The 22,161-nt window shown below is 38.6% G+C and overlaps 2 protein-coding genes across 5 annotated transcripts in view; one reads left to right on the forward strand and one right to left on the reverse strand.

Moving 5' to 3' along the window:
- Positions 1 to 11,406, forward strand: part of LOC111868682 — a 52,049-nt gene extending 40,643 nt beyond the window's left edge. For all 4 annotated transcript variants that reach the window (XM_023859563.2, XM_023859562.2, XM_023859566.2 and 1 more), the window contains 2 exons: positions 2,662 to 2,822; positions 6,445 to 11,406. In XM_023859563.2, coding sequence (XP_023715331.1) covers positions 2,662 to 2,822; positions 6,445 to 6,506 — 223 coding nt within the window. In that variant the 3' untranslated portion in view covers positions 6,507 to 11,406. The remainder of the gene's footprint in view (positions 1 to 2,661; positions 2,823 to 6,444) is intronic.
- A 3,972-nt stretch (positions 11,407 to 15,378) lies between these two features.
- Positions 15,379 to 22,161, reverse strand: part of LOC111868684 (serologically defined colon cancer antigen 8 homolog) — a gene marked incomplete at its 5' end in the record, with an annotated part of 85,900 nt that continues 79,117 nt past the window's right edge. The window contains 1 exon segment of the mRNA XM_033753135.1: positions 15,379 to 18,391. Coding sequence (XP_033609026.1) covers positions 17,966 to 18,391 — 426 coding nt within the window. The 3' untranslated portion in view covers positions 15,379 to 17,965.

Here is a 22,161-nt window from a genome sequence, read left to right on the forward strand (position 1 = left end):
CGAAACATGCATCTATTTTGTATCAGTTGTAAATAAATAGTTGCCACTATTAAAGTTCCAACCCTCGCGCGTGTGTGTGTGTGTGTATATATATATATATATATATACATGTATATGTGGCCCACCTTGGTGGGAGGAGCGCCTGATCTTTCAGCATGAGTGGTTCAACCATTTTCAGAAAGTTATAAGATGATTATGCTATAGTAAGTCATGTCTAAAATGAAACATACATTTATTGGACAATTTATGGTCTGAAAAATGTAGAGTGAAGATGTAACATTATCTTTGTTAAACAGAAACTCTTTAGTGTGGAAGCTTAAAGTGAAAAGGAGTAATTGCATTCAGAATAGTTTGCTTGGATATTTTTGATATATTCATGTAATTTTCTTCTAAACTCTGCTGTCTGGAATTTATGAGAAGGAACATGCCTGTCTCAAATGCAGAAGAGTTAAGTGTGACCGGTGACAAAATATACACAAAATACTTTAATGGACTACTAGAAAAAGCAATAATATGTACATAGGAAACGAGTCCCAGTTATTTTTTGTGTGAATCACAAATATGTAATACATAAAGTTTGTATTTTGCAGTATTTTTATAAAGAGTGCCAGTGTTAAATGGAAATCTGTCTGAAAAGGAAACATGCTCAGGTCCATGTGATTGTGTTACAAGTAGATTTTGTGTTGTACTGGACTCAGTTCCTGCACCACCTGTTGCAGAATCTTGAAACAAATTGGCTTCTTAGCTCAAACTAAGAGTTTCTTGGTGCTTAACCATATGGGATAACATTTTCTATGCCTGAGCTGTAAATGTTATATCTTAAAAGTTAATTGACCGATAGCAGTGTATTACCAGAAAATAAAGTTCAGTGACTGATGATGGTAGTGTTAATGGTACATGTATAGAATAGGGTTCATATTTCCTGACATTTGAGACATGTTTGCTTATAGCAAGGTGGCCATGCAGATGTGTGTGGTGTTGCCAAATTCGAGGTGTCTGACCAGCCACTGTGAGGGATAAATGTATTGTGTGATTACTCATGTTATCAGTGACTGAAGCAAATGGCAAGTTCCTGAATGTGGAAGAGCAAACACCATGTTTCTGTCACTAGTAGTTTGAGTTTTAATGCTATTTTAATTTTGCCATATTTACATTTTCTTTTGCCAAGAAAACAATGATTTTTTCCCCAACTTATTAGGTAACATAGTTACAATACAAGTTAAAATAAACCTGTATTCATAGAGCAAGCATACTTCAGAAAAGGTACTGGCTTTGAGTCCCATGTTCCTAGTCGGACTACTTACAAGTTTTACAATGTTTCATTTGTAACTGTTTCTCATGTAACAAAATACCAAGAACACTGCAAGGAAATCAGATCAAAAAGTTATGACACTTTGCAGCACTGGCATTTGTTGTCAGTTGGTTAAAGGCAAAGGTAGATCTGTCTCTGTACTTAATGGAATACTGTGAAGACATATGGGGGAGTGGAAGTATAGCTCCACATATTCTTAAACTTGGTACTGTACAGAGATGAGTGGTCAGCCTCACACCCATTGGATAGGAGGCCAGAGCTGATTTGGACGATGTGCTGAAGAGAAAAATCTCTGCACTTTCCAAGAATAGAATCCCAGTCAACCACCCCATAGGCTACTTATTATATTGACTGAGCTACCCTAGCTCCTGTTTCAATTTGTTTAGTCTGAAAAGTGATTTAGTGTCCTTCCTGAGTTTATAAGGTGAATTAGATGTACACATGATGTATTTTAACCTTATGAAACATCAGTACTCAGACCAGGTCAGTTTGTACTTGTATGTTTCAGTAAGCCAAGTTGAAGCAGGAGTAGTGTTAGTGGTTATTATAGTGTTATCTGTAGTCATGTTCAGTGTGTCTTTATGTTTTTGTAATATGTATCTGAAGAAAAATGAAGCTCACTGAATTACTCAAGTGTCGAGACCGAACAGCCAAAAGCTTATGTGGCCCCCTCCCACAGTTGCACTAGTGACATGAAGGCACTGGTAAATAGGAAACACTGATAGGGTGATAATCTGGGTGTATTATATAAACCATGCAGGAAATCTGTAAGACCACTGGTGTTCAAAAGAAACTGGATGCAACAAAATATCAGAGCCAAAAATTATGAATTTCAGGGATGCAGAAATTGAGGAAAGTAGTAACAGTGATGGTGAACCATTAGCTATGTTGGATTGGAGAGGAACGTCAGTGTGGTTGTATGTTTGATTATTCTGTTTTACACTTATTATAATCATGTATTACAATACAGACAGTGTCTTTCCTGTTTGTTCTCTTAGAATGCTACTTCTTTGAGAGCATGAGTGCTGGCAGTGTTGCTGTAAGTTACATTGGTTCTGCCAAATGTCAGGAGATCTGAATTCTTATATAGTTAAAATAATTCCTCTCTGTCATGGTACATGCCTGAGCCATTTGACTCATTCAGTGTGTTGGTAGCACACAGACTTAATTTTATGTAACAGCCCATAGCACACTGTACCTGAAGATTGTGTGCTGCTGATAAGTAAAGGCAAAGGTAAAGTCACTATGCACCTGGGCAGTTTCACTATGACTTTTCATTACAAGCTCTAATAAGAGATTAACTGTGGACAGTTGAAATGGAATGAGGCAATTATGGTGTGATATAATAGATACCTGTATGAGGAGGACAGCGATCGGGCAGGTAAACTGAGTGCTGTGATCGAGGTGCTGGAGAATTCAGCTAGCCCCAACTCACCACAAACCAAAAGTCCATCCAAAGAGTTATCAGGAACTCTGAAAAACTTGAAGCGAATGGAGAATGTGTTCAAAGGTGAGTGTGCAGGGTTGCCACATGTTCAGTAGTTCACTGAAGTCAAATTCAAAGATTTCACTGCCAGAGCCTGCCATAACATCCTCTGAATCCACTTCAAATTCTCTGAACCTGTTTCCCATCCTAATGTTATCTTCCCATATTTGAACTCTCTTGAGGTCATTTAACCAAATGTCTCCCCCAATCCCACATTACTTGCTTCCAAATGTGTGCTGTGTCCCACTTATCACATACTGCTTCTGAAGCATTGTAACAAGTTTGTGAAAGACTAGTTTTTATGGTAAAGGGTTACATTTTCAAGTCTAATACCCAAGTTGAAGGACCACCCTGTTGGCTTACATAAATATACATGTTCACCAAGGCAAAAATGTTGCAACATTTTGTCTGGGATTGGATACTATCGCGTCACTACAGTCTGTTTTCCTAAGACCTAGTTTAAACATCTTTCTGGCTCCTCCCCATTCTTCCAAGTGGCCACTTGGCCACTTTCTAGCAGTTTCCCCTACTACTCATTACATTTATTGAAGTCCAAGTCACAGTTAAGCCTATTGTAACCTCCCTTCACTTTCCTAAAAATTTTATATAAGCTTTATAAATCAGATGCTTGTCTTAATATCCTCTGTTTCTTTCCCACTTGATGTTAATTGTTTTGTAAGGATGATTTCAGTTTCTCAGATGAATAACAAGCATTTATTCATGTACTTTTTTCTTTTTCATCCTTTATTAATGACTGTATCTCTAGCAGAGAAATCAGTTTCTCATCCCTACAACACGGTTCCTATGTTCCATTTTAATATTATAATCCTGTCATCTTGTGTTCCATATATTTATATTCAGAAACATTTTCAAATAAATTGGTATATAATGTGTAGGGCTATATGACAAGGCTACATTTACTTTGTCAAAACCATTAAATACACCTGACAGTTTATTAATATTGTGACATGTCTAACCGTTGCTAGGCAACGGGAAGTGGAACGAGTTACCACAAAGACAGACCCTTGATAAGCGGTTGGTTGCCAAGTTACGCAACAGTAAGGAAAGCGGTGTTTGTCCATGTCGAGCCGAAGCGCACTGGTTGCTATGCAACGTTGTCCAGCAACACCTTTGTAAACACGGCGTCATGCAACAGGGAAGCCAGTGCAGCGACTGTTGCTAGGCAATCAGTAAACACGATGTCATGCAACAGTGAAAGCTATGCTTGTCCGGCTCAGTGTTTCTTTCTTCCCATTGTCCGTTCTTCAACTGCTACATCCGCTTCTTAAGACCAGCTCATCGCAAGCAGTTTCCTGTTAACTTGTTAGGAGATCCAGTTGTATCACATTCGTCCCTCACATTCATCCATCGCACATTCACTCTTTCTGGGGAGGCCACTACTTCTACATTACCAGTTCCTCCTCTGCTTGAAGTCTCTTTTTCCCTTTTTAAGGGGGTCTTCCCCTCCACAAGGTCCAATCCACAATTCTCTGCGTCCTGCTGGAAGTCTTGGGCATTCATTTAGTGTTTTTTTGGACTGTAGGTCTCATATAAGATTGTCCTTAGTGTTCCTTTGCTTCCCAGAAGAGCTCGCTCTCCCACGCTCCACTTCCGGATGCCGTCCATGGTTGTCCTCTTCTTCCTGCTGCATCGATCCTTTGTTCCTTTATGGTGCATCCGTAAATTATTTTTGAGTGGCCCTACTTTCTGAGTTGCTCACTCAGTCATGGCCCTGGTGCGGTTTCTCCCAATGACGTTTTCCTTCCGTCGTGCCACTTTCGCACGGCGGGTCGTTCTCTTCCTGGCGAATCCCAATCTCTTGTGAGGTCCACATTTTTTCTGAGTGGTGTTCCTGAGGACATCTCTCTCGAGTCGTGCCACTGTTGTGTGATGGGACATCCTTGTATCATTTCTCTTCTGCTTTTGTCATGCCACTATTGCACGGTGGCTCGTCCCTCTGTGGGCATTGACCAGTCTTTTCTGGGATTCACACTTTTCCTGTGTGCTTTCACTGTTGCGTGATATCGTGTTTACCGATTGCCTAGTAACAGTCGCTGCACGGGCTCCCCTGTTGCGTGACGCCGTGTTTACAAAGGCATTGCTGGGCAATGCTGTGTAGCAACCAGCGCGCCTCGGCTTGGCACAGACAAACACCACTTTCCTCACTGTTGCGTAACTTGTCAACTGACTGTTTATCAAGGGTCTGTCTTCATGGTAACTCGTTCCACCTCCCGTCGCCCAGCAATGGTTAGACATGTCACAATATTATAGTACACATCTGTACATGTTTAAACTTTTATTGTCATCAGGCGTTCATTTGGAAATATGTTAACAGTAAAGGCTGAAACATGTAGGGTTGCATATTATCATTTTATTAAATCATTAGCATAAAGCCCATTTAAATTTCAGCAGAAAATGTTGTAAAAACAAACCATCAGATGCACCTAACCTGTCTTTTTCTTCAACTTGTAGCACTGTAGTAGTGGTCATAGTGTAGCTATAAAAGTTGAAGGATTTCAGGTTCTCACAGTGGTGGTTATGAAGTGTTCTGTCTTCTGAGATATAACGCCATGTAGTCCATTGAAAGTCTACCAACATTTCAGAAGAACATATATATCTCCTCCATCTTCAAGGTTAAAGAGTAAGCCAAACACGAAATCAGCATGAAACATGTAGCACCCTTGCTAGAAGATAGAACCCTTCAGCTGTAAATGTTGGTGATTTAGTGACTTTGTACTCAGGCATAAAATTAGCACTGAGACACACTGATAGCTATTTGACGTCACCACCATTATTAACACTTCGCGGACCAGCAATTTAAATATTTAAATAACCCTGGTGACCGGCATTTTTAAACCTACTACCCTAACTTGTGCACTGTTCACTTTAAAACACCATAACTACGCATCTCACAAGGCAGGTCAGGTGGCTCATCAGAAAAGAATTTGTCCTTGTCCATACCCCAACACTAACTACTGGCTGATACATACAGCATGAAGAGCAACAAAGCAATATCACTTATAGTGGCTTAAGAAAACAGCGAGATCAACTTACTGACAAGTAAGTAAATATTCCAGAGTTTTATTACGCCATTGCGTGCAACTTGGGTGGCGCCAGAGAGATGTATAGCGTGTTGCAACTTATCGTGTTTTAAAAGACTGTTAACAGGCGAACGGTCCGCCACGTTTAAAAGCGAAAAACCTTTTAAAGGGTGTGCAGTCCACAAAGTGTTAATATGCAACCACACATTTTGAATGATCTGAAATGGAACAAAAGAGCAGAACCTTTGAAATAAACAATTTCCACCACTAGCTACAATTTCTGCAAACAACCCCTCAGTCGATCCACTCATACAAATCATGGTTTTACTGATATGCGTGCTGTTAACAATGGCAATTTGTTCTCGCCAGAGGATGGACTGTAATGCTGACTGAAGCATCGGTACTTCTCACTTTCACCTGGTAGTCCAGTCTGCAACTACTAATCTTCTACAAGGATAAGGACCGAATAATGAAAGAATTGTCATAGGTTTTTATAAATAAGGATCAGTTGTACTTAATGGTTTAGACAATTCTGAGACTGTGTATCCAGTACAACTGTAAAATGAACATTAAATCTAATAAAGCTATTTCTCAATTGGTTCCAGTGTTGGATGAAGTACTGTTTGATGAAGAGGACTTTGACCTTGAGTTGGAGGACTGCCAGTGAATTTTTTGTTAAGTGTGATATCATCAGTTGTACCTTGCTGCCGTGTTACTGCTAACAGAGAGTGCAATGTTTGATGGTCTCAAAATGCATACTAATACACCAGTGTCAGCAGTGCTTCCCTCATGGATTATATTTCAGAACAAATATATGTCTATAAAATATACTGTATTTTCTCAAATATCCCATGCCTTTGAATGAGCTGCATATCCCATTTCTTCTTCAAGGTTTTATTGCTTGCAAGGATTCCTTGTTTCCTCAGATAGGCCTTACTCCCTCATTAGTTGTCCCCTTTCCACCGACCTCCATTCCAGTGCATGGCTTGGTAATTGGTGATGTTCCATTTGACAGACTGTCCATACCATATCAGTCATTTTCATAAACTTAGTCTTACTATTTCCTACTTTAGCCTCATCTTTAGTGACTTCAGTCTGGACATTGTTTTGAAGTTATTTCCTTACATATCTCCTCCAAAAGGCAACTTTCGTTGCTAACAATTTCCTGTGTATATTTATTACCAATGCAGTGCTCCATATCGATCCCATAAGACTGAATTTAGTATTATAGCAGTAGCTCAGCCCTTTGTTATTTTGTTGCATATATCTTCATGGCTTGTGCCTGTCTTATTGAAGATATTTTTTAAGATATAATAAATAAAAAAGTCTGTTAATTTATTTGTATATTAAAATCTACATGTTGAGTATAAAGGTGCATAACATACAAATGTTTTGAAATTTGAATGTGATGTTTTAGTCTATTTCAAATGCAGCCTTTTACTTTCCGGGATTGTACATCCTGCCACTGGGAAAGACTTCCATTTTTTGTTTTATTACATAAAGTGTTTCTTGCAAAAAGCCTCTCAATCCATCCCTGGATTCCAGGTTCTTTTGCCAGGGCCTTAAATGAACATATTTTGGTTGATACTGTACACCTGAACTGACACTTCGTACTTAGGTATTTACAAAATTGGTCTTCTGTTTCAAGATGTTCTACTTTCTGACCATGAAAAGACATATGACAACATTGACTCTGTTTTCCTTTTTCAGATTTTAGAAAGCTTTCACTAATGTATTTTCTGCAGTAAGCATGACTTCTGATTTTGTCTGCACCTCATTATTTTTCTTTTCACTAACCATGGAAATGCATGCCTTAAGTACTCATGCTCACAAAAATGCATACAGCACTTGACGGATTAACATCCACTCATACACTGTGGCTGCATATGGGTATGGACATGAAAGGAAGATGAAATTATGAGATGTTGCTCTTGGAATGAGGTGTGTTGTCAGCCTTATCATGAATGAACAGCACCCCAGTTTTTGTCCTTTTTTTTTTCTCTCTTAGAAAGGTGTGCATGAGCTATTGAAGAAAATACAGTATATTGCAAAGTGTCACTTTAACATTCCTGAATAAAAGTAAGTGTTGCCTGTTAGTGTGTGTGGTCTTGCCATAATTGTATTCAGAAGACTATTGCATAAAGCTGCATCAGTACTTGCCTAGCATTATCCTCCGTGGAGTCTGTCTTGTGCATCCAATCCTCTGTACTATTATGCAACACAAATTTAAAATGTGCATGGAATTATGAGATTCCCCTTCGTTGTGGGAAGTACTGAAACCTTAAATGATACCATTTTATTTTCACCTAAGAATTATTTTGGGTCATTGGGTCTGTGGATAAGACATAAAGGAGAAAATGCAGTCACTAGATATACCCTTGCATATGCTGTTGCTAGCTCTAAAATAATTTCAACACAGTAAAAACCAATGTGATTATGTTTTTCCTTCTTTAAGTTATATGGAACAACAGAGTGGCTCAGAAGTCAGTTAACCGAAAGCATTCTGTCATATTAATGTGAATGTTCAGATTTAAACCAGAAAGTCTGTTTGCTGAATGGTATCACAGCGTCGTGAGTTGTGCATTGAACGTGGAGGATCTTATTTCGAACAATTTTTGTAAATTCAGTAAGATGTAAAGAAATTTCTAACATATTTTAGTGTACATATTACTAAATGGTGAACGGATATCTGGTGTTCCCTGATTTTTTTTATTTTTGATAAGGTGGCATACCTGGTTGCATGGCAATTCTGCTTCAACTGCATTGATTTTGGGGGGAGGGGGGTGAGACAAAAAATTATCTCTCATTGTTGCTTGCATGAAATTTGGCAGAAGGAATTAATGCATATAAATCAATTGATTTTATAGCACTGATTGGATGGAAGGATGAATGAGTGAGGAAGAATGTGGTTATCTATTTTAAGATACTGTCTTGTATTTTCCTCAAGGGATTAAGGAAAGCCACAAAAATCCTGTCAGAGAGTTGAATGTGGGACTTCTGAATAAAGCATGAGTGCTAACCACTCAACTGGAACATTCATTAATTAAGGCACATCAAATTAAATTTGAAGTCACACCAGTGATGCCAAAAGATGAAAATGAAATTTCTGTTATCAACTTTTACATTTTTATTTGATTTCAATGAAATGTGTGGTTAACTGAAAGCCTTCCAGCAGATTATAATTTCTGTCAGTATGGTTTACCAGTTTTGGAACATACAGTATAAAGGTAAATGTAGGTCTTAAAAAAAAAAACAAGTATTTATGACATTGATCTGTCACTGAAGCCAACAGGCAAACATGAAACTTCGAAGAGCTCTGTCTTATGAGAATGCTGTGCAGTCAACTGATGTTTCAAGGGAACTGATAAAGTGCAATGTAGTTGACACACAGTAGACATGAGCAGTCATCGAGAGAATCAGAGTTTGAGACACACTGGTTTGTCAGTGTTGCCGGTAAACAAATCTGAAATTACAGCTGTTGTATACATGCATAATCTTTGACATGTTCATTCACTTCATATCTTGCTTTGGAATGCAGTTATATATTTTCTTTCCAGACGGTTCTTTTATGCTTGGTATTGTGCTGCTTAACAGTGACAGTATCAAAATATGTTAAAATTTGGTGAGAAGGGCCAGTATATTTTTACTTTCAGTTGTCATTTCTGCTTCCTTTATGTTTGTAAGTAATCAGTTTCCTCTCAACATTTTTCTTCAATTGAGAGTGGTTGCCCATTAAAGACTCATCAGAAGTAAAGCACTGTGTGCCTAATTGGTGTTGTTGATGACATCTGTGCTTGGCCCTGCAATAAACGTGTGTAACAAGAAATGTATATGTTGTTTGTAAGGCTGCAGATTCAGTGAAAAGCCCCCCCCCCAGGAATGAAGTGACAAGCTTTGTGTTATATCTTTTTGGGTGTTTCATATCCAGAATGTGTGCATATTCCACATAACCATCAACATCTTAATCTGAATGTAGCTTTAGTAGCAAATACCTAAGAAAGATTACTCACCATAAAGTTAAATTTATGTTATGAGTAATATGTTCCATTTTTTATATAGTCAGGATCCTATAGAAATCATAGGGTATCTCCTGAACTCTGTCATGCTGAAGTAAACCTATGCCAATGTTTATACTTAAAGTTTCAGTAGCAGTTTCACTAACATTTATACCCCTACCCCTTTAATTACCTTATGAAATAAAGCTGTAGGCTGTCATGAGAGAAAGTGATGGCATAATCAGAAGTAGTGGTCTCAATCTGAAAGTTGTGAGAGCTTGTCACTGCTGTGAATGTGGCACCCAAAACAAAGACTTGCATGACTTACTGTTCTTTATTATTTTAATTACATTCACAAATAATTTCAATGGCCTTTGGTTATTACAAACTGAATTTGTTTGGTTCTAAGTTTACTGAATGCTGCTTTGTTAACTCCATAGGTTATGGCACTGAAAATTTAATTTGTGTTTGAATAATTGTTGGTTTTATCTTATCTTTCAACTTGCATTTACTGTTCTACACAACAGCCAAGATGTTGGGAAGTGGCTAGACTACCTCTGTTCATTAGTGACATTTGTATATAAAGGTTTTGGGGAACTATAAAACTGAATCCTAAACTAGGGACAACTAAACACATTCAGATCTAGTGCAACCCTCCTCACACCTGTAATAAAAAATTTCTGATGTCGCATTTTATGCATGTCCTTGTAGTTTAGGCAATAGTTTGTAAGAGGCTGTCACAATAGAGTACTGATTGATAACAGTTTAGGCATCATATAAAGAAAGAAGAATAATGAAATGCTGGAATGTTATTTAAAGGCATTACTACACAGTCTTTGTAATGTGGAAAATGGTCTGGATACAGGAGTTGTTTGATGATTTTCCAGCTGGGACCATCAACATTGAATCCCAAACAATACGGAACTTCAGTGTGGTGCAACAAAGTTTGTGGGGATTTAACTATACGCTTGCACTGTGGGCTACTCGCAACAATGAATATCCATGCATGCTTAGTGACCTGGTACTGTTGTTGGACAATCCTTCACTGTGCACCACAGTGAACTTAACATTGCTCTTCTGTTAGCACCTCTCAGCTTATAACTTTACTCAGTTTATACTATGTACTGTGTCAAAGATAGCATTCAACAAGGCCAGGATTTAATTTGTAACAACTCAATGTTTCTCCAGTATTTTGTCTTTGTATAACTGTTCTGACAGTATTTTAAAATATATGGCAAATAAGTTTTTAATTTTATGCTGTAAATCAGGCATTTGCAAGAATGACTTTTTCAGCCTGAGGCAAGAATTTGGAAATATTTCAAGAAATACAATGAGAAAACCATCTTCTCTACTAGGCTAACATTTCAATGTAATTATTTATGACACTAGCCACTTTTTCACAGTGCACTGAAGTGTACTACCATATTTACCTGAATGGAAGATGATTCCTAATGCAAAATGAATCCATACTATGAATTATGTCTGCACAGAGGAAATAATTTTATGAATTTCATACCCTTATTGTAAGCATGTGATACAAAATATATATTATAAAAAATGTTGTAAATTATATTTACTTGGTTAGTTTTCTTCTTGAAGTCATTAGCCTTAATTCAGCTTCACTGTCTTCACAATTCCCATCCATTTAATCAGATGTAACAGCATTTTAAATCCTGTGAGTACCACTTGTGGAAAGAGCTGTTGCCAGCCATGAACTTGACCCAGTGGAGATACATGCAAACTGTTTGAGGTGAAAAGCGTAAAAACTCATCACATAGGTTGTCAGGTCAGTAGATATCACTGTGAGCCCCCTGTACCTGAAGAAAGATTAAGGGAAGACAGAAGATAGTTGAAACCATTCGCTTAGTTGGGGGTGGAGTCCAACTGGGACCACTCGGCACGGCGGCCACCGATTGGTCTATTGTAGCCTGCCCTGGGTGATTATGATGATAGAGAATTTGGTGGAATGAAGATTGGCAGGGGAAACCGAAGTACTCTGAGAAATTTGATTTGTTTCATTCTCGTCCGTCACACTAATATTATGAAAAAAGTTAACTAGTTCCATCCAGTGTGACTGGTTAAGATTTTCTTATTTCATGCCCTAAGGGCATGAATAATTGAAACAAGAAAATCTTAACCAGTCACACTGCCCCAGCGCCACTTTGTCCCCCACAAATCCGACTTGACCAGACTTGGGATCGAACCTGGGCCACCGCGGTGGGAAGCCAGCTACTAACCGCTTGAGCTATGGATCAGAATGAGTTAAATGGCATGTCTTATCAAATACAAGTGTATCATTTATGATTTAATGTGTTTACTTATACAGCAGTCATCCATTTTCAAGACTTGCAGTGATCTCTCAAACAATTCTAAAAATGACGAATGAATGGCAAGAACATCATAAACACTTCAATAGAAGCAACCATATAATGAAATGTGTTACGTACATGGAGGAAATAAGTTACTTCTATAACATGTAACAGAATGGAAACAAATCTACCCAGAAAGCAAATTTCTCTTCCAGCAAAACTCAAACCATGCATGCCAGTGTCTTATAGTATAGCATGAACTGTGTGCTACAGACATGAGTTCCTTTCTGTCGGTAGGATGTAACATAAACTTCCCATTAGGAAGTGTGTCCCAGCTTTTAATGCCTTGCTTTCTGTTTTCCCAAGAAGTTGTTAACTTGCTAGTTAATCTGTGTCTAATTAATACATTTATTATATATTGTCACGTGTTGGGTATGTCACGCAACAAATAACTTCTCGTAGCCTTCGGATTCAATGATTATCTATTGAACTCATTCATCCACACTTACTTAGGGTCAGGAATACAATTACTATCACGACTACTGCCTCTACTTCAATACTTCTACTGCCCTCGGCCGTGGCTGGATCTCAACTGTCTTGTTCATATGTGTCTACATGTCTGCTTCCAACTCTCTTATATAGGAGTCATGCGGACCAGATACCAGACACCATTTCTCACGGTTCCGTTTCTACTGTTTTGACAGTCTGCTGTTGCGCAATGAACCTTCGGTTGTTCATCTCCAGGGAAACGTGTTCATTGTTTCAGCATTCTCTACGCAACAGCTCACTGTTATTGTGTTGCCATGGAAGTATCTACTCCAAACACGTTAGACTACTCCCTTCTAAAGGTTGTTCATCCCCAAAGAGCCTAAAGGTTCTTCCTTTCTTTCGGGTGTTCACCTTCGTAGTGGTACCTCGGCCCTACTTTGATTCTGATGTTCGATTCATCCATCCACCCCCCTTCTTCCAGAGTGCTCGCCCCGAGCACTTCCATGGTCCAGCGGTTGCTGATTCCATCATGTCACATTCATTCTTTTGTCGCATATTCGCTCTTGATGGGGAGGCCAGTGCTTCTGTGTTACCAGTTCCTCCCATACGGGCCGTTTCGTTTTTTCGTTTTTGATGGGGTCGACCCCTCCAGTGTCCAATCCTTGATCATGTCTTCCTTGAGTTCTTTACGTCGACATAACAGCATTTGAAGCGTGGTCTGCAATTGCTGTCATCCCTCCTGGTCTTCCTGCCACTTGCTGGTACGAGACCATGGCACAACAGTGCCCACTGCTGGTTTCGCTTTGCTGCTATGGGCACCCCATGATGGTTGAGACTCATCATGAGGTTGCTTGCGGAGACACTGTAGACAACTGGCGACGGCCAATTCCTTTCTCCGGGATCTGAAAGTTCTCTGAGTAGTTTCCTTCTTGAAGGCAGCTCTCCTGCGTCATGCCATTGTTGCTCGATGGGACACCTTCTGGTCAGTTTGTGTCTTCCTTGCCACTTTTGCACGGTGGCTTGTCCCTTTATGGGCGATTGCCAGTCTTTTTTGGCACCCGTCCTGACTCTGGGTCCATTCATTCATCTGGCAGCAGCAGTCTGTGGCCGCTTTTTGGTCCTTGCACCTTTTATTCTTTGGTTCTCCAACCGGCATTACTTCAGCGTCTTCTACGGGGACCTCTCGTTGCTCTGCCGCCTCAGGATTCCTGTCCAGTGAGGTAGGCTCTTTCTCTTCTTGACATGCCTCCCTCTCTTGGCAGGCCGTCATCTTTATGTCCATTTTGGGTTTGCTTTTGGCCACTATCACCTTGTGGCTGGCATTCATCATTTCTCGCCTGGTGGCCATTATTTTGTCTTGCGTGGCGGCAATCTCTTATAGCCAGGCTTTCGTATCGGCATTCATCTCTTATCGCCTGACAGTTATCCTTCCATTTCGTATGGTGGCAATTCTTTCTTCTCAGGCTTTCGTCTCAGCATCCCTCTTTTCTCGCATGGCTGCCATCTCTTCTCATCATGCTTTCATATTGGCCTGTCTGTCAGCCTCCAATTTGGCCAGCAGCTCTTTGTGGCCGATCTTCGCTTTGGTCTGGTTGGTTCTAATCACTTCTTGCATGCCCAGCATTTCCTCAAGTCTGGAGTTTGCCTTTGCCTGTTCAGCCTCATGTCTGGCACCCGCCTTTTCTTGCATGGCCAGCAGGAATTCCATTATTTGTTGAGAATCCATTTTTTTTGTGCGTTGTTTTTGTATTTATGTTAGTATCCTGTTGATCACGTGTGTAAATCAAATCCCACTTCTGGAACACCAGTTGTCATGTGTTGGGTATGTCACACGACAAATAACTTCTCGTAGCCTTCGGATTCAACGATTATTTATTGAACTCTTACTTAGGGTCAGGAATACAATTACTATCACGACTACTGCCTCTACTTCAGTACTTCTACTGTCTTCAGCCGTGGCTGGATCTTAACTGTCTCGTTCATACGTGTCTACATGTCTGCTTCCAACTCTCTGATATAGGAGTTATACGGGCTGGATACGAGACACCATTTCTCACGGTTCCGTTTCTATTGTTTCGACAGTCCGCTGTTGCACAATGAACCTTCAGTTGTTCATCTCCAGGGAAATGCATTTGTTGTTTCGGCATTCTGTATGCAACGGCTCACTGTTATTGTGTTGCCATGGAAGTATCTACTCCAAACACGTTACAATATATTAATGAGGACTGTGGTCCTGTCACGGCAATTTTCATTCAGAGTCCTGCAGCATCAAGACACTACAGGCAAGGCAGTTGATTTCACATTCATATGTGCTGACTCAAGCAGAACGAATCTCTGGGCCCACGATGACTAAGAAACACTGAGGGTTCCATAAATCACTTCACTGCTTGAAGTCCTGAGCTGAAATTTAACCAGCTTCATCATTATTTTACTTGGTTTTTTCAGTGAATCGTTATTTTTACAAGTTTATTTAGCATCAAGTAAATGGAAGAAGACTATGAATGGATAAATTTGGAGATACAAGCCTGTTGCAAAATAGTATACATTTTCCTGGAGAAAACAGTAAAATGGCTACATAGGGCAGCTTGTTTCCTGAGCAATATTTGAACCTAATATGCAAAGCAGGTGTTTTATAATACCTCAAATGGCCATAACTAGGCAGTTAAAGATGGCCATATATTCAAAGTAACAATAGGTACTGTGTGTGTGTGTGTGTGTGTGTGCACATGCGTGCGAAAGCGCATGGGGGAGGGGGTTATCTCTATCCCCAAAAATCCCAACACCTGTAAATCCTACCCATCTCACTAATATCAAAACAGCTATAATGGACTCCATTTGTTAGGTTTTGTGCATGCAGTATACCAAAACTGGTCAGCAAAAGTTACATACTAAATTATATGGTAGCATAATGATAATGTATCAGTTAAATTATTTACCATGAGTTGTGATTAGAAGGAGGATACAGATGACAGCACAGACAAAATCTGCCTTAGACAACCATAATTTCCAAACCAAATGAGCCTCCAATCCAGAAGTACACAGTGGGAAAGGTGTGCCCCCTTTGGGCCATACTGCTTTGATACAATCATCAAGCAGATCTAAAGTAGTGATGAACATCTAATGAAGCAGTGCTATAAACTGACAGAACAAACATCATCTTCTGCTCAGTTCATTTAATTTGCAAGGTCTCTGAGACCTACCTTGTAGTGTACAAATTCCAGCCTGCATACTAACCAATATACACTTCGTAATTAAATTAGCTAGAAAGTACAACTTCTGAGAGAAGTGAGATAATTTAAGTACAAATACCATGAATACACAAGTATTAATTGGGGTCTGGGAACTACTGCCATCTGTATTATTGTATACTGTGTCAATTTCATGAAGTACTTAAGGGCCCACAATGGGGGGGGGGGGGAAATGGGAAAAACAGAAGACATGAAAATACAAAATCTCAACTCTGAACTTTGTCTTGAATGTATCTCAAAACTTTTTATCAGAGATAAAGTACCCTATCACATACCCAGAAGTATCTGATAACAATGCCATGTGAAATATACACACATTTTAGGCAACTATTGCCATGTTTTCAAACATGACTGATCATGACAGTAATGTATATGAAATAAAATCTTTATATACATTTTGCGTGAAAGTTCGCAATTTGAAGAATGCTAAAAAATGCTTGAAAATTACTTCTCTCTTGGGTGATATTCCTGGGTTTGAAATAGTCCCAATATTAAATTTAATTAAAATCAGACAGTATACAATGATATGGTCTTCAGAGTAAAAATGAATGCCCAGTAGTTCAATATGGTTGATTTTGGATTTGTATTTTATTAAAACACTCATAGCTAGAAGGCATGTTCTTGGTTCTGTGAGTTCTGAAATTGCCTACAGAATCACACAATACCTTATTTAAAATCTTGTACACATATTTCTTGGCAGATGTCTATAGCTAACGGCTCTATAGAAAGCAGACATGTTAAGCACTGATACACACAAAAAGGCATTTCACTGAGCTAAAAAAAATCTAATTTAACCAGAAACAAAATTTGCTTCACTTTTTGGAATACTGTGGCAGCTAGAAAGCAGATTTTTTTTTTATAGAAAGGTAAGTGTCAAGTTATAACACACTCACATGTTCCAAAATGAGAAGTAAACATTTTAAAATCTCACAATGGTTTGTTACTGCAAAGTGGCCAGCCAGTGCAGGTTCAGAGCTGCCCAGGTGTAAACATGTTGAGAAATCCTAATCTTATCACATTCTGTGAACTCCTAATTAAAATTTTGTTATAACCAGACTGTACTTTCACATAATGCAGTTACTCAACTTTTCCAGTATGAACCAAATTAAGTTTCACCAATTCATTTTATAAAAAGGCTGTCAAATTAAGCAGTTTCTTAATGTGTACAAATACAGACAGTGGCAAGAAGCATGTTTCTTCTAACTTTAAATTTAGGATAGATACAGAAGGCATTCATAATCAGTATGCAGTTTGTACAACGCTAATCACACTTTGTTCTTGGAATACCACTCTATCACATTCCTTACAATGATAAAATATAGTGATACTTCTTAATAGTTTCAAAGTGACTTGACCAAATAGTTTCCTTGATTTTGTATGTCCAACACAATCATGTGTCCCAGGCCCCAACTGACCCTCTAAAACTATGCATGTCATCAGGCCTGTTTCCTATTTATGAAGTCCAGTAACATATTATACTCAATGTATCAGCAAGGTACATTATATACATTGATTTGATACCCATGAAACTTCAACAGTATTGATGATAATTATAATAATGTCTCATCTCAGTCTATCAAAAGAAGTAAAATTAGATAAAGTAAAAAAAGGTGTAAGACACATTTTAGTTCATACTCTAGCCCTCTCAGACCCATGTGATCACAAATAAATATTTATATAGAGTTACAAGTTTCAGAATACAACTCTGGAGATAATGTAAAAATATTGAAATTTATCTTCTTGTTTCTCTTCTGCTGCTCCAATCTCCATCTTGTAATGCATTCTTGTATCAGAAATTAACTGTATCATAGACAGACTTGGCACATTTATGCAGTACAGAATTCAGAAGCTTAGGTATTATGTGACATGAGATGTCTTGACCTGTGTCCAGGGTTTGAAAGGGTCAGGCAAAATACTACTATGGGACTACTATGGGAAACCAGACCTCATGACAGACTAAGAATTTCTTATAGGTGAAATATGTAGGAAAGATGATCCTACCTCCACAAACACTTGCTAGTGGCAACTGTGCAGCTGCCATTGTAACAGTGTTTTGAAGATACAAAGCTGTGCAGACGGCAAGTCTCACGAATCACTGTCAGTAGCCAAATCTTCTAATGTGAGTGGAGGAGGTGGTGGTGGCAGTGGTTCCACAACTTCATGCCTCCATGAACTGAGGCTGAGGTGGGAGAAATGACTCCTTGGCACTGAGAGATTCACTGGTGGCTGGCTCACTGGGCTCAGGCTGATACTGCTGTTGGTTGGATTCATGTTGGTACTGGTGTTGGCTGAGCTCAGGCTGATACTGCTGTTGGTTGGATTCAGATTGGTATTCTTGTTGACTGAGCTCAGACTGATACTGCTGTTGGCTTGGCCCAAGTTGATATTGGTCATCGCTGGATTCAGGTTGGTACTGTTGATATTGCTGAGGGTTGTACTGCTCAGGGTCATACTGTTTGGATCTGGGATGAATCTGTGACTCAGTGGAGTCTCTGGCATATGTGTCATCATCTGAAACAACATCAAAGTTTAGCAGAAATTGTCTGAATGCTTGTATTCATTTTTTCTGAGACAGGACAGTTTTCTCCACTTTTCCAGCTCTGTCCAGTATTATCACCAGCTCATGAATGCACAAATATCTGGACCATGCCAAGAAATGCATGTTAAAGGAACCTGTGACAACTATCATTTTACTGGACAAAAGTAAAAATGAGGCTCAAAGAACATTGCAGCAGTTGTGTCACCATAAGCAGGACAGAGCCAGATTGTGGATTTTCTGCCATCCATGTATGGGTGTGAAAACAAACAACAGAGTAGCCATATGGATATTTTAACATGCCCATGCATGGTTCAGTGGCAATTAATACTGTAGAACATGCACAGTATTAACTTTTTAGCATTGATTTGCCTGATTCTGTTCACATAAATGAAGAACAATCCAGTGATGCACTGACCCTCTGTAACATATAAATCTGCAGCTTGATTTGTCTTTCTCTGTTCTCCTAAATGATTCACTTACATAAAAAGTCTGATTCATAATCAAATATATAATGCACACATTCAACCTAATGTTGTACTGGCCATCTTAGGTTAAATTTGCAGTATTTACAATTACAGAACAGAAGATAGATATTCTTGTTTTTCTGGGGATTCTGTTGCATTGTCCAAAGTAAGACCTAAAAGGTTCTTGAAGTGCTCTTTTCAGATTATAATTTAATAACATTCTTTCATTAAGTTCACCTTACCACTACTTATTCTCACACATATTTTATTTTTAGTGTATGTTCCTTTCTTAAAGACAGAAAGTAGGCTTATGAGATCATTATTATGTTTGTGTGTGTTGAATTGATTGACCAATTTTCACAAAACTGGAATGCACTGGAGATGACTCCAACAATTCTCTGCAGTTGGGAATAACAACATTGTGCATGTACCAACCTGTGAAGTGGAAATTCAGCTAGAACATCACTTAATATTGGATCTTGAGATCTTGTATGACAATAGGTCTACAAAATATATGAAAATTCTGTTAAGGTAATTTTGTTGTAGAATGTAAAAGAATAACACAGTGGCCATACAAAATATATATTTACATCCTGGGTTTTGATTTGAGTAACAAATCAGTGGAGCTATGCATACACATATATACAAATTTTGCGTGAAATATTGTTTATAAGTCAGCAATTATAAATGTGATGGTATGAACTTCTGGCATTATGTCTGACAAATTCAGTGCAGACAAAATCAGTAGTTCAGTAAACTCCCATTTATTTGTATGCATGGGGAATTGGATGTGCTAGTTACATAAATCTGTCAATTTCATGGGGAAAAGTCTTACAGAAACCAATATTCATATTATTTTCGCATCTTTTTCAGTCACTTAATACTTCCATTTTCTGTTTCAAAGTCAAAACATGTTTTCAGTTGAGTCCTTGCATGGGTGTCTTCTTCAGAGACCTACCATAGTGATGTGTAAAATATTTTGCATATACCATAACAAAATTGCAAGTTCAACTAGCCTTTACTGTAATCATGTATCACTACAACAATAATGGCACCAGTGTGAGGGTGGACAACTGGCAACACTGCTAGTGATGGCTGACAGGTGAACAGAGGCACATTGCAACTGTATTTTTTAAATAACTTTATAAAATGGCAAAAATTTTCTTTCAAATTTTTGTTGGTTGCATAAGAATAACATATAACCAGGGGTTTACTGTAATAAGGTCTTCCTCAAACAATGATAATGAACATACTGACAACTGCAAGCAATAAATGGAACCCATCTCAATTAAGACTCAATCATCCATGATCATCCATGCACCAGTACAGAATGCTAACTCATGAACCATAAGGTACTTTGTCAGATATGAATTTTCTTTACCTAAATATGACATTGATGACAAAATATGTATGCCTAAAGCCTGTGTAGAAGAAAGATAGGTTTCATGAGTTCTACCCAGAACTCCCTCTTAACAGTTCAAATTGCAGATTCATATTTTCTAATACATGAATTTACTGCTGTTTTAGCTTCATACTGTATTTTAAGAGATCAGAGTGGGTGTGAATCACAGAACAATTCACTTGGTCTGAAGTGAATGGACTAACTTGATTCACTGTACTGATTATTTCATGAACTGTCCATATGTATAACATCACAATATGAATTACAGTAGTAGGCACACTCCAGAGATAGGGACAGTTTTAGTCCACCTAGTTGTTCATTGCTACAATTAAGCACTGAGGCCAAAGAAAAGGGTAGGTGTGTACTATAATTTGTGATGGATTACAGAATGATTTCTTGCTACATAAAACACATGCTGTTTCTCAGCCTACTTCTTTAAGAGTTCACTATCTACAAGCTAATTTGCCACATTTAAAAAAGTAAAATTTGCAAATTAACACATAATACTGCATGTTACCTTAGAAATACAAGGTGGTTGAAAACATGTCCAAAATTAAGTATTAGTGCCTGTAACACTATACTCATACACATTCACTGTTATTTGCAATTCACTGGACATTTACAAGGTGCTATCAGAAAGTTCCTGGACTGTTATTTTAGTAATTGCATTGGAGAAAGATGAGAGGAGAGGCCAAGGTCACACTTCTGCAAGCCTGTTGCATCAGTCTGCCACGTGCCACCATGCTGGGAACATGCGCTGTTTTTACACAAATGTTTTTTTGACTTTGTGTTTCGTTTTGTAGCAATGGATGGCAAAATCGAGCAATATGTCTGCATCAAGTTTTGCACGAAGCTTGGTAAATCTGCTACCAAAGCCCTATAAATGCTTCATGTGGCTTCTGGAGAACTTCTTTAAGCTGGACCGCAGATTTTGAACAGCATTCATGTTTCAAGGCCAGTTGAATGACAGTTGAAGATGACGAATTTTCAGGGCGACCAAGCATCAGCAAAATGACAGAAAATGTTGAAAAAATACAAGAACTCATATATGAAGACTGTCGCCGAACAATCCATGAGCTCACAGACATGGATGGGATCAGTTATAAAATTTGACAGGAGATCTTAACAGAAAATTTGAACATGTACTGCACTGCCGCGAAGTTTGTTCCCCGACTCTTGACAAATGATCAAAAGCAGTGACTCATAAATGTGTGTCTTGAGCTATGAGAGAAGGCTAACAGAACTTAACTTTTACTTGTACCTCTAGGATCATAATGGGTGAAAAAAGCCAGATTTACTGTGATCCAGAAACAAAGAAGCAATCAATGCAGTGGAAGAGGCCACAATCACCACGAGCAAAAAAGGTGCAGCAGGTCTGAAGTTCAACAAAGAGCATACTCATTGTTCTTTTTATGTGAAGGGGGTTGTTCTCCTTTAATTTGTTCCTCCTAACACTATGGTCAACTCTGACATTTACTGTGATGTTTTGAGATGATTGAGAGAAAATGTGTGATGAAATCGACCAGAACTTTAGCACAACCACAACTGGATCCTTCATCACAACACACCATGAAAACCACAGAGTTTCTGACTAACAACAACATGGTTATTGTTCCCCATCGTCAACTACTCGCCAGATTTAGCGCCTTGTGATTTTGCTTTGTTTCCCAAATTGAAAATGAAATTGAAGGGATGTTTTAAAACAGTGTCTGACATCCATAGGGAATTGCAAGCGGTACTCGATAGCATGAAGGAAAATGATCACTTCCACAGTGTTTATGAAGAGTGCAAAAAATGTTGGGATCACTGTACACATTCCCAAGGAGACTATTTTGAAGGAGATGGCAGCCAAAGTTGAGTATGTTAAACCAACATT

This window comes from Cryptotermes secundus, unplaced genomic scaffold (genome assembly GCF_002891405.2).
Source record: "Cryptotermes secundus unplaced genomic scaffold, Csec_1.0 scaffold857, whole genome shotgun sequence".
In the NCBI taxonomy this organism is placed as follows: domain Eukaryota; kingdom Metazoa; phylum Arthropoda; class Insecta; order Blattodea; family Kalotermitidae; genus Cryptotermes; species Cryptotermes secundus.